The 12,718-nt window shown below is 43.5% G+C and overlaps 1 protein-coding gene across 2 annotated transcripts in view; it reads right to left on the bottom strand.

The window, feature by feature from the left end:
* The window catches only part of DOT1L (DOT1 like histone lysine methyltransferase), a 190,943-nt gene that overhangs the window by 110,171 nt on the left and 68,054 nt on the right, over positions 1-12,718 (bottom strand). For both annotated transcript variants that reach the window (XM_069740606.1, XM_069740605.1), the window contains exons 2-3: positions 4,237-4,280; positions 2,814-2,888 (exon numbers count right to left, since the gene is read on the bottom strand). In XM_069740606.1, the coding sequence (XP_069596707.1) occupies positions 2,814-2,888; positions 4,237-4,280 (119 nt within the window). The remainder of the gene's footprint in view (positions 1-2,813; positions 2,889-4,236; positions 4,281-12,718) is intronic.

Raw genomic sequence — 12,718 nt, 5'->3', positions numbered from 1 at the left:
ATAGACCCCTCAAAATGACTTCAAATGAGATGTGGTCCCTAAAAAAAGAATGGTGTTGTAAAAATGAGAAATTGCTGGTCAACTTTTAACCCTTATAACTCCCTAATAAAAAAAAATTTTGGTTCTTAAATTGTGTTGATGTAAAGTTGACATGTGAGAAATGTTACTTATTAAGTATTTTGTGTGACATATCTCTGTGACTTAATTGCATAAAAATTCAAAGTTGGAAAATTGCAAAATTTTCATAGTTTTCGCCAAATTTCCGTTTTTTTCACAAATAAACGCAGGTACTATCAAAGAATTTTTACCACTACCATGAAGTACAATATGTCACGAGAAAATGTCAGAATCACTGGGATCCGTTGAAGCGTTCCAGAGTTATAACCTCATAAAGGGACAGTGGTCAGAATTGGAAAAATTGGCCCGGTCATTAACGTGCAAACCACCCTTGGAGGTAAAGGGGTTAAATCCCAGAACATATACAGTGGGGAAAGTAAGTATTTGATACACTGCCTAAATTGCAAGTTTTCCCACTTAAAAAGAATGGAGAGGTCTGTAATTTTTATCATAAATACACTTCAACTGTGAGACACAATCTAAAAAAAAATCCAGAAAATTACATTGTATGATTTTCAAACAATTTAGTTGCATTTTATTGCATGAAATAAGTATTTGATCACCTACCAACCAGCAAGAATTCTGTCTCTCACAGATGTTAGTTTTTATTTAAGAATCCCTGAAACTCTGCACTCCGCATCTGTATTAATTGCATCTGTTTGAACTTGTTACCTGGATAAAAGACACCTGTCCACACATTCACTTCACTACACCATGGCCAAGACCAAAGAGCTGCCTGAGGACACCAGGGCCAAAATTGTAGATCTGCACAAGGCTGGGATGGGCTACAGGACAATAAACAAGAAGCTTGGCGAGAAGGCAACAACTGTTGGCACAATTATTAGGAAATGGAAGAAACACAAGATGACTGTCAATCTTCCTTGGTCTGGGGCTCCATGTAAAGTCCTGCCTCGTGGGGCAAGAATGATTTGGATAAAGGTCAGGAATTAGCCCAGAACTACATGGGAGGACCTGGTCAATGACCTGCAGAGAGTCTCAAACATTACCATTAGTAACACACTACACAGTCATGGATTAAAATTCTGCAGGGAACGCATTGTCATGCCAGCACATGTCCAGGCCCGTCTCAAGTTTGCCAATGACCGTCTGTATGATCCAGAGGAGGTATGGGATAACATGTGGACAGATGAGACCAAAATAGAATTTTTTTTATATAAACTCCGCTCGCCATGTTTGGAGGAGGAAGAAGGATGAGTACAACCCCAAGATCGCCAACCCAACCATGTAGCATGATAGGGGAACATCATACTTTGGGAGTGCTTTTTGTGACAGGACGCACGACTGCACCATATTGAAGGGAGGATGGATGGGGTCATGTTTCATGAGATTTTGGCCAACAACCTCCTTCCCTCAGTAAGAGAATTGAAGTTGGGTCATGGCTGGGTCTTCCAGCATGACAATGACCTGAAACACAGCCAGAGCAACTAAGGAATGGCTCTGTAAGAAGTTTTCAAGGTTCTGGAGTGGCCTAGCCAGACTCCAGCCCTGATTCCAATAGAAAATCTTTGGAGGGAGCAGAAACTCAATATTGTCCATCAACAGCTCCGAAACCTGAAATATCTGGAGAAGATCTGCATGGAGGAGTGGGCCAAAGTCCCTGTGGTAGTGTGTGCAAACTTGGTCAAGAACTACAGGAAACGTCTGACCTCTGTAATTGCAAACAAAGGTTTCTGTACCAAATATTAAGTTCTGCTTTTCCTTTGTATCAAATACTTATTTCATGCAATAAAATGCAAATTAGCAGTTGAAGTGTACCCAAGATAAAGCTTACAGACCTCCACATTAATTGCAGGTGGGAAAACTTGCAAAATAGGCAGTATCAAATATTTATTTTCCCCACTGTATCCTCTACTATATAATTGTCTAAGGGGTACTTCCATCTGTCTGTCTCGGATATTCATTGGTCGCGGCCTCTGTCTGTCACGGAAATCCAACTCGCTGATTGGTTGTGGCAGTTTTGCGCGGACCAATCAGCGACGGGCACAGTCCGGCGCCAAAATGGCCGCTCCTTCCTCCTCGCAGTCAGTGCCCGCTCCATTATCCCCTCCAGTCAGCGCTCACACAGGGTTAATGGCAGCGCTAATGGACCGTGTTATGCTGCGGTGTAACGCACTCCATTAACGCTGCTATTAACCCTGTGTGACCAACTTTTTTACGATTGATGCTGCCTATGCAACATCAATAGTAAAAAGATCTAATGTTAAAAATAATTAAAAAAAGAAAAAAATTAAATACTCACCTTCCGGCGCCTTTCCCGCTCCTCGTGACGCTCCGGTGACCGCTCCATGCAAGCGGCAGGTTCCGGGGGCAACGATGGTATGCAAGAAGGACCTGCCATGATGTCACGGTCCGCGACGTCATCACAGGTCCTGCAAGGACCTTCCAGGACGTCACGGTCATGTGACCGCGACGTCATCACAGGTCCTGCGCTCATACCAACCTGGGGACTGGAAGCTGCCGCGTGCACCGCACACAGGGCCAGGACTTGAACGGGCCTGCTGAGGGTGAGTATATGTTTATTTTTTATTTTAAGTCTGTATACTACGTGGCTGTGTGCTGTATACTCCGTGGCTGGGCAATATACTACGTGGACATGCATATTCTAGAATACCCGATGCGTGAGAATCGGGCCACCATCTAGTACACATATATGTAAGTATAGTAGTAAAGCTGACCTTTTCGTGTCATAGTCTATAAGAACATAGTTCTCCATTGCCAACTTCAGATCGGGGATCTCCTCACATACCCACCTAGCAGAGGAATACAAAAAGAAAAAGCTCAATTATAGTAACATTTTAATTTGCAAGCAGGACCTATGGAAATATACGACCATGACTATGGAAAATTAGAATTTCTGCAACCTTCCATTCATTTGGAAAAAGGAGGTTACAGTATTCTGGGACCATGGCTGACATTAGTATGGCATCGCACCTCAATGCTCAAGGGACAATTTTTGTTGGCAACAGAGGAGCATACTATGACAAGACCTTAGCTGCTGCAGACCTGGATTTGGAAGCATCAATTCAATACTCAACATAATATGAATTTCTCACTAGAGAGTCTATGCACACTTGACAAAGAATAATTGATGGTTAATTGGCTTCCTAGATTCAAAATATGCAGTATGGGGACAGCGCACAAAATAGGGTAAACCTATTTAAGGAGAAGAAAAAATGGTATTGCTCACCTACGGAATGACATGGTGCCCGTTATTTACAATTCCACCTTTTGCTGCCTTGTGGCTGGGAATAGGCCCAAAGTTTAAAAAAAAAATCCAAAAGAAGGAGAAAACACATTATCCTAATAAAAGAACCTTCATCTTCCACCGTTGCAGAAAGTTCTTTTCTCCATTAGCGCAGCCTTTTAAAGTTTTTCCATTTTTTTGGACATAGGGTAAATGCAAAGTATAGCAGTTCTCTTAATGGTTTTCATTAAAAGTTTTCAGCCATTTTGCTGCTTAAGTGTTAAGTTCTTTATTTAGCAAGTTTAAAAATGGGACAAATGATGAGAAATTAATTGGGTATTGTAAGAGCTAGTACACAAAAAAACTCTACAACATGGAAAGAGGGAAGAGTCTTCTTCGAGGTTTAAAAGCCTATAGACACGGAGGAAAGCGGTATCCTGATAGATTGTACCAAGCACCAGGAGATATAGGACCACTTTTGACATACATGACATATTTTAAGTAAATGTGTCCAGCTATTTCACCCACTCACATCATTATATGCTATTACCATGTTACCATTGTAAAAATGTTCTACTATGTAAGACCAGTTTAAGGCTTGGGCTACACAGCGACTGTGGCTACAACATTCCCTTGGTACCGCTGCTACACAAATTGGGGTCGCATTGCGATACCTACACTACTGTGACAACACCCATTTCAGTGATTATTTTTTTGCACCTTGTCATACTTGTTTAGAGATCACAATGTGACCCCATTCACTTGGATAGTGCTACAATGTGTCACCGTCGTCATGAAGACCTAGCCTATAAAAGGTATCTGAAAGTAAACGGTCTTACTAAAATTGACAAGGTTAATCTCGAAAGCTTCATAAAAAATCAGGCTTATGAATATAAAGTAATGAAATAACTTACCGGATGGTCTCAATAATTTCATGTGCTGCATCATGATGCTTATCCTGCAGATTAAAAAAAAAAAAAAAAAGAACCATCAACTCTGAAATTTTTGGTGATGGTCACATTGACAGGCTACATTGTATACAGAAAATGGAGGTCAGAAGTGCATCTCCATCAGCAGATTAGTAGTGCCTTGTGACTGTGAAATCCTACACATGACATTGAATAGAAACAAATAGCAATATCCCCAAGTGTCAATACTCATTGTGCATAGTTTCATGACACTAAAGAAAACACTTATGTGCGACCATAACAACACAAATGATCCAATAAGACACCTAGCAAGTTCAGTTCAGGCATTAATTGCTTAACAAGCCATGACTGATAGCCACCGCATGTGTCATACCTGCCACAGGCAAGTGATGGTGGCATCAGTGACTGCTCTCAAAGTCATCAGGATTGTCAGTATATAGATTATCTACTCTGAGGACAGGTGAGGAATATTGTGGTTTATTATTTTATTTTTGTTGCAGGAGATGTTGGCGTCAATGGACTAGGCATTCAGCGAGTATGGTTTAATTAAGTTTCATTAAAGGAGCCTGTGTCATTATTTCAAATAAAGGACTTTATTCTGGGTGTTTCTGTTTTTCTTTTTTAATAAATTTGCAAAAATTAATACATTTCTGGGGGGGGGATGGGAGGTCAGTCAAGATGGGGTGCAGATTGTACATTAATGTGAAAAAAAAATGGTTTTGAATTTACCTAATGGCTGCAATGAAACAAAGAGTGAAAAATTTAAAGGGGTCTGAATACTTTCCGTACCCACTGTACAACACGGTGGGTGTCACTTCCACAACACCCACCAAGAAGAGGTTGTTTCTTCTCTGCTAATGAACTAATATTTGCATCTGTTACCATCACATTTCTAAAAATCTGCCTGTGAGAGCAAGGTCTTTAGTGTTTTTTTTTTTCTGTGGAAAAGTAATTGACACAACCTGCCTGTCTTTGTCAATGATGGTCTTTTAAGAATGCAGTTTAACTCCCTAAGATGATGTGGCCTAAAAGGACTGCAGCATCTTAGATGCTTAAAGAAGTTGTCCACTACTTGAATATCTTCTTCTCCTACCCCCATAAAATAAAGCTTATACTCCCCGACCATGCTGGCGCCATTTCTGCGGTGTCAGCACGCCGTCTCATGAGGCCCCTGTGCTGCTGTTGTGACACCAGTACCTAATCAACGGCGGCGTCACTGTCCCTGCCTCCTGTCAAAGTGAGCAGGAACAGGAAGTCCGAGATCAGCTGCAGCCTGGACTTCTTCATGCTTGATGTGTCCGTAGGCGGGGAGAGTGCCGCCAGCGCCACGTCACAACAGCAGCACCAAAGCCCCGAGACCGCGAGTGCCGACATCACGGGAACGGTGCCAGCATGGGAGGAGTGTATAGGCTTTATTATTTTATGGAGGCCAAATGTTTGGATCAAGAAGGGGTTGTACTTGGATCTATATTAAAATCGACATGATTATGAAGTCTTTACAGACTCACCAAATCGAATAGCAGAGGGGCACTGCAATTTGCCCTTCACATGCCGCCAGAAAATCTCAGTGTGACTAACAAGAAAGTGGAGTTAATGATTAGTGAATATACTCGTTACTCGAGATTTCCCGAGCACGCTCGGGGGTTCTCAGAGTATTTTTTAGTGCTCGGAGATTTAGTTTTCCTCACCTCAGCTGAATGATTTACATCTGTTAGCCAGCTTGATTACATGTGGGGATTCCCTGGCAACCAGGCAACCCCCACATGTACTTTTGCCAGATGTAAATCATTCAGCTGCAGCACGAAAAACAATCTCTGAGCCCTAAAAAATACTCGGAGGACCCCCGAGCGTGCTCGAGAAATCTCGAGTAACGAGTATATTCGCTCATCACTAAAGATGACCTGTCCCAGACATCTGGTGCAACAGCTGGAAGTGGTGCTGTAACTTTACGCTGAGGTGTACAGGGTTACTCAAAACCAGGTGTAAAGTTATGCCAGCACAAAAGGAGTTTCAGGAGCTGGGGTGTTTCGGATAAAAATTTCATAGCACATGAAAAAAAAAAAAAAAATCAGATCTGTTGCTTCATTCCACATTGGATTTTAACCCCTTCATGACCCAGCCTATTTTGACCTTAAAGACCTTGCCGTTTTTTGCAATTCTGACCAGTGTCCCTTTATGAGGTAATAACTCAGGAACGCTTCAACGGATCCTAGCGGTTCTGAGATTGTTTTTTCGTGACATATCGGGCTTCATGTTAGTGGTAAATTTAGGTCAATAAATTCTGTGTTTATTTGTGATAAAAACGGAAATTTGGCGAAAATTTTGAAAATTTCGCAATTTTCACATTTTGAATTTTTATTCTGTTAAACCAGAGAGATATGTGACACAAAATAGTTAATAAATAACATTTCCCACATGTTTACTTTACATCAGCACAATTTTGGAAACAAAATTTTTTTTTGTTAGGAAGTTATAAGGGTTAAAATTCGACCAGCGATTTCTCATTTTTACAACGAAATTTACAAAACCATTTTTTTTAGAGACCACCTCACATTTGAAGTCAGTTTGAGGGGTCTATATGGCTGAAAATACCCAAAAGTGACACCATTCTAAAAACTGCACCCCTCAAGGTGCACAAAACCACATTCAAGAAGTTTATTAACCCTTCAGGTGCTTCACAGCAGCAGAAGCAACATGGAAGGAAAAAATGAACATTTAACTTTTTAGTCACAAAAATTATCTTTTAGCAACAATTTTTTTATTTTCCCAATGGTAAAAGGAGAAACTGAACCACGAAAGTTGTTGTCCAATTTGTCCTGAGTACGCTGATACCTCATATGTGGGGGTAAACCACTGTTTGGGCGCACGGCAGGGCTCGGAAGGGAAGGCGCGCCATTTGACTTTTTGAATGGAAAATTAGCTCCAATTGTTAGCGGACACCATGTCGCGTTTGGAGAGCCCCTGTGTGCCTAAACATTGGAGCAACCCCACAAGTGACCCCATTTTGGAAACTAGACCCCCCAAGGAACTTATCTAGATACATATTGAGCACTTTAAACCCCCAGGTGCTTCACAGAAGTTTATAACGCAGAGCCATGAAAATAAAAAATAATTTTTCTTTCCTCAAAAATGATTTTTTAGCCTGGAATTTCCTATTTTGCCAAGGATAATAGGAGAAATTGGACCCCAAATATTGTTGTACAGTTTGTCCTGAGTACGCTGATACCCCATATGTGGGGGTAAACCACTGTTTGGGCGCACGGCAGGGCTCGGAAGGGATGGCACGCCATTTGGCTTTTTAAATGGAAAATTAGCTCCAATCATTAGCAGACACCATGTCACGTTTGGAGAGCCCCTGTGTGCCTAAACATTGGAGATCCCCCAGAAATGACACCATTTTGGAAACTAGACCCCCAAAGGAACTAATCTAGATGTGTGGTGAGGACTTTGAACCCCCAAGTGCTTCACAGAAGTTTATAACGCAGAGCCATGAAAATAAAAATAAAAAATTATTTTCTCAAAAATGATCTTTTAGCCTGCAATTTTTTATTTTCCCAAGGGTAACAGGAGAAATTTGACCACAAAAGTTGTTGTCCAGTTTCTCCTGAGTACGCTGATATCCCATATGTGGGGGTAAATCACTGTTTGGGCACATGCCGGGGCTCGGAAGTGAAGTAGTGACGTTTTGAAATGCAGACTTTGATGGAATGCTCTGCGGGCGTCACCTTGCGTTTGCAGAGCCCCTGATGTGCCTAAACAGTAGAAACCCCCCACAAGTGACCCCATTTTGGAAACTAGACCCCGAAAGGAACTTATCTAGATGTGTGGTGAGCACTTTGAACCCCCAAGTGCTTCATAGAAGTTTATAATGCAGAGCCGTGAAAATAATAAATACGTTTTCTTTCCTCAAAAATAATTATTTAGCCCAGAATTTTTTATTTTCCCAAGGGTTACAGGAGAAATTGGATCCCAAAAGTTGTTGTCCAGTTTCTCCTGAGTACGCTGATACCCCATGAGTGGGGGTAAACCACTGTTTGGGCACACGTCGGGGCTCAGAAGGGAAGTAGTGACTTTTGAAATGCAGACTTTGATGGAATGGTCTGCGGGTGTCACGTTGCGTTTGCAGAGCCCCTGATGTGCCTAAACAGTAGAAACCCCCCACAAGTGACCCCATTTTAGAAACTAGACCCCCCAAGGAACTTATCTAGATATGTGGTGAGCACTTTGAACCCCCAAGTGCTTCACAGACGTTTACAACGCAGAGCCGTGAAAATAAAAAATCATTTTTCTTTCCTCAAAAATTATGTTTTAGCAAGCATTTTTTTAGATTCACAAGGGTAACAGGAGAAATTGGACCCCAGTAATTGTTGCGCAGTTTGTCCTGAGTATGTTGGTATCCCATATGTGGGGGTAAACCACTGTTTGGGCACACGTCAGGGCTCGGAAGTGAGGGAGCACCATTTGACTTTTTGAATACGAGATTGGCTGGAATCAATGGTGGCGCCATGTTGCGTTTGGAGACCCCTGATGTGCCTAAACAGTGGTAACCCCTCAATTCTACCTCCAACACTAACCCCCCCACACCCCTAACCCTAATCCCAACTGTAGCCATAACCCTAATCACAACCCTAACCACAACCCTAATTCCAACCCTAACCCTAAGGCTATGTGCCCACGTTGCGGATTCGTGTGAGATATTTCCGCACCATTTTTGAAAAATCCGCGGGTAAAAGGCACTGCGTTTTACCTGCGGATTTTCCGCGGATTTCCAGTGTTTTTTGTGCGGATTTCACCTGCGGATTCCTATTGAGGAACAGGTGTAAAACGCTGCGGAATCCGCACAAAGAATTGACATGCTGCGGAAAATACAACGCAGCGTTTCCGCGCGGTATTTTCCGCACCATGGGCACAGCGGATTTGGTTTTTCATATGTTTACATGGTACTGTAAACCTGATGGAACACTGCTGCGAATCCGCAGCGGCCAATCCACTGTGGATCCGCAGCCAAATCCGCACTGTGTGCACATAGCCTAATTCTAAAGGTATGTGCACACGCTGCGGAAAACGCTGCGGATCCGCAGCAGTTTCCCATGAGTTTACAGTTCAATGTAAAACTATGGAAAACAAAAATCGCTGTACACATGCTGCGGAAAAACTGCACGGAAACGCAGCGGTTTACATTCCGCAGCATGTCACTTCTTTGTGCGGATTCCACAGCGGTTTTACAACTGCTCCAATAGAAAATCGCAGTTGTAAAACCGCAGTGAAATGCACAGAAAAAACGCGGTAAATCCGCCATAAATCCGCAGCGGTTTAGCACTGCGGATTTATCAAATCCGCAGCGGAAAAATCCGCAGAGGACCAGAATACGTGTGCACATACCGAAACCCTAACCCTAGCCCTAACCCTACCCCTAGCCCTAACCCTAGCCCTAACCCTACCCCTAACCCTATTCTAACATTAGTGGAAAAAAAAATTTCTTTATTTTTTTATTGTCCCTACCTATGGGGGTGACAAAAGGGGGGGGAGGGGTCATTTATTATTTTTTTTATTTTGATCACTGAGATATAATCTATCTCAGTGATCAAAATGCACTTTGGAACGAATCTGCCGGCCGGCAGATTCGGCGGGCGCACTGCGCATGCGCCCGCCATTTTGGAAGATGGCGCGCCCAGGGAGAAGACGGACGGGACCCCGGCTGGATCGGTAAGTATGATGGGGTGGGGGGGGACCACGGGGGGGGGGGGTTCGGAGCACGGGGGGGGGGGGGAATCGGAGCGCGGGAGGGGTGGAACGGAGCACGGGGGGCGTGGAACGGAGCACGGGGGGGCTGGAATGGAGCACGGGGGGGTGGAACGGAGCACCGGGGGGGGGTGGATCGGAGTGCAGGGGGGGGTGATTGGAGCACGGGGGGGTGATTGGAGCACGGGGGGAGCGGAGCCCTGTACTGAGGGAAGCCGGAGCAGTGTACCGGCCAGATCGGGGGGCTGGGGGGGGCGATCGGTGGGGTGGGGTGGGGGCACATTAGTATTTCCAGCCATGGCCGATGATATTGCAGCATCGGCCATGGCTGGATTGTAATATTTCACCCGTTATAATAGGTGAAATATTACAAATCGCTCTGATTGGCAGTTTCACTTTCAACAGCCAATCAGAGCGATCGTAGCCACGAGGGGGTGAAGCCCCCCTGGGCTAAACTACCACTCCCCCTGTCCCTGCAGATCGGGTGAAATGGGAGTTAACCCTTTCACCCTGCCTGCAGGGACGCGATCTTTCCATGACGCCACATAGGCGTCATGGGTCGGATTGGCACCGACTTTCATGACGCCTACGTGGCGTCATGGGTAGGGAAGGGGTTAACATGAGAGAATTCCTGTGCTGTCCCTTAAAAAGCTAGCTCTCAAGACATGTTTTCTATGAAATACAGGTACGCCACATTAAGTACTGCTGGAGCAGGTAACAATTCTACATGACCCAATTCCACTGCTATCTCCTGGAACCATATGAATACAAGGACAAATGGGTGTTACTCCGGGCACTGCCTAATCAGTCCCATCAGCTTGTGGCATATGGGCCTCATTGGTGCAGGATGCATCACCATGGGAGAACACAGTCAACTACAAAAACACATGCCAGCTCCAAAGAGGACACTTGCCATCTGTCTGCTGAATGGCCACAATAAACAAACAAACAAAAAAAAACCTCAAACAATTTTGCATAAGTTTACAGAGCTTCCAAGAATGTATTGCCCCCATTCAATAATCCTTTAAAGGGCCAAATACCTAAAAATGATGTGATTCTGCAACAGAGCCGCTGACGTCAAGGAGTCAAATAGTCTAAAATATTAAACTTTGGACTCCTCCTGGCCCACTTTCCATCGGCATCCATCTTTTTGTATGACAAAATAGCTAATAGCACACTCCATCGTCTACTACGCTACTGCATCTGAGAATAACGACAACTGGCCATTTCATATTTGCATTCAGATTGCGGCATTAGGGCTTGTTCACACATTAAATTTTTGTCATGAAAAATGAAGCCTTTTCCTGTACCAGCAAAACGAATGATATATCTCAAGTTTCATTCACACGCTTATTTTTCCTTGCAGACTTAGGATATTTTTTCACAGTCAGGATTGCATCAAGATTTGACACAGGTAAAATTTGCACCAAGTTAGCACCTGAGATCACTGGCAGGTCACCTGCATTTTTGATGAGTTTTTCATGCGGTTTTGTGTGTGATTTTGTAAGCTAAATAAAGATATACAAAAAAAAAAAAAAGGAATTGTGATGTAATTTCTTGTCCAACCTCTTCCCTTACATACTCCATTGAAAAATAATGTTTAGACACAAAGAGATAGATTCATGCATTTATAGATAGCTGATAGATATAGCTATAGATAGATACGATAGATACCCGTATATACTCGAGTATAAGCCGACCCGAGTATAAGCCGACCCCCCTAATTTTGCCACAAAAAACTGGGAAAACTTATTGACTCGAGTATAAGCCTAGGGTGGAAATGCAGCATTTACCGGTGAATTTCAAAAAATAAAAATAGATCATTCTTGCCCCATAGCTGTGCCATATAGTGCTCTGCATGTTCATTATTGCCCCATAGCTGTGCCCCACATAGTGCTCTGCACCATTCATTATTTCCCTATAGCTGTGCCCCATATAGTGCTCTGCACCGTTCATTGTTCCCTATACCTGTGCCCCATATAGTGCTCTGCACCGTTCATTGTTCCCTATAGCTGTGCCCCACATAGTGCTCTGCACCATTCATTATTTCCCTATAGCTGTGCCCCATATAGTGCTCTGCACCGTTCATTGTTCCCTATAGCTGTGCCCCATATAGTGCTCTGCACCATTCATTATTTCCCTATAGCTCTGCCATATAGTGCTCTGCACCGTTCATAGTTCCCTATATAAAGCTGTGCTATTGCCGCTGCTGCTGCTGCAGTAAAAAAAAAAAAAAAAAGCCATACTCACCTCTCTTGATTGCTGATTAGAGAAATGAATAGGCGGCTCCACCCCTATGGGAGGTGGAGCCGCCTATTCATTTCTGTAATGAGCGGTCCCACGTGACCGCTGAAGAGGGGAAGAAGCTGCAGCACAGAACACCGTGGGACAGAAGGGACAGCGCGAGGATCGCTGGGACTAGGTAAGTATGCCTCAGCGCCCTCACCCGCCGACCCTGCCACCCACCTTGACTCGAGTATAAGCCGAGAGGGGCACTTTCAGCCCAAAAATTTGGGCTGAAAATCTCGGCTTATACTCGAGTATATACGGTAATACCAAGCCTGATGTTTAGGATGGAGGGCTTTACTAAAGCAGACATTTCAGGAGAGTTTACAGATCTTCATTAAATTATTATTATTATTATAGCGCCATTTATTCCATGGCGCTTTACATGTGAGGAGAGGTATACATAATAAAAACAGGCACAATAATCTTGAACAATACA

This window comes from Ranitomeya imitator, chromosome 1 (genome assembly GCF_032444005.1).
Source record: "Ranitomeya imitator isolate aRanImi1 chromosome 1, aRanImi1.pri, whole genome shotgun sequence".
Taxonomy (NCBI): domain Eukaryota; kingdom Metazoa; phylum Chordata; class Amphibia; order Anura; family Dendrobatidae; genus Ranitomeya; species Ranitomeya imitator.
This window is presented reverse-complemented; position numbering and strand designations above follow the sequence as displayed.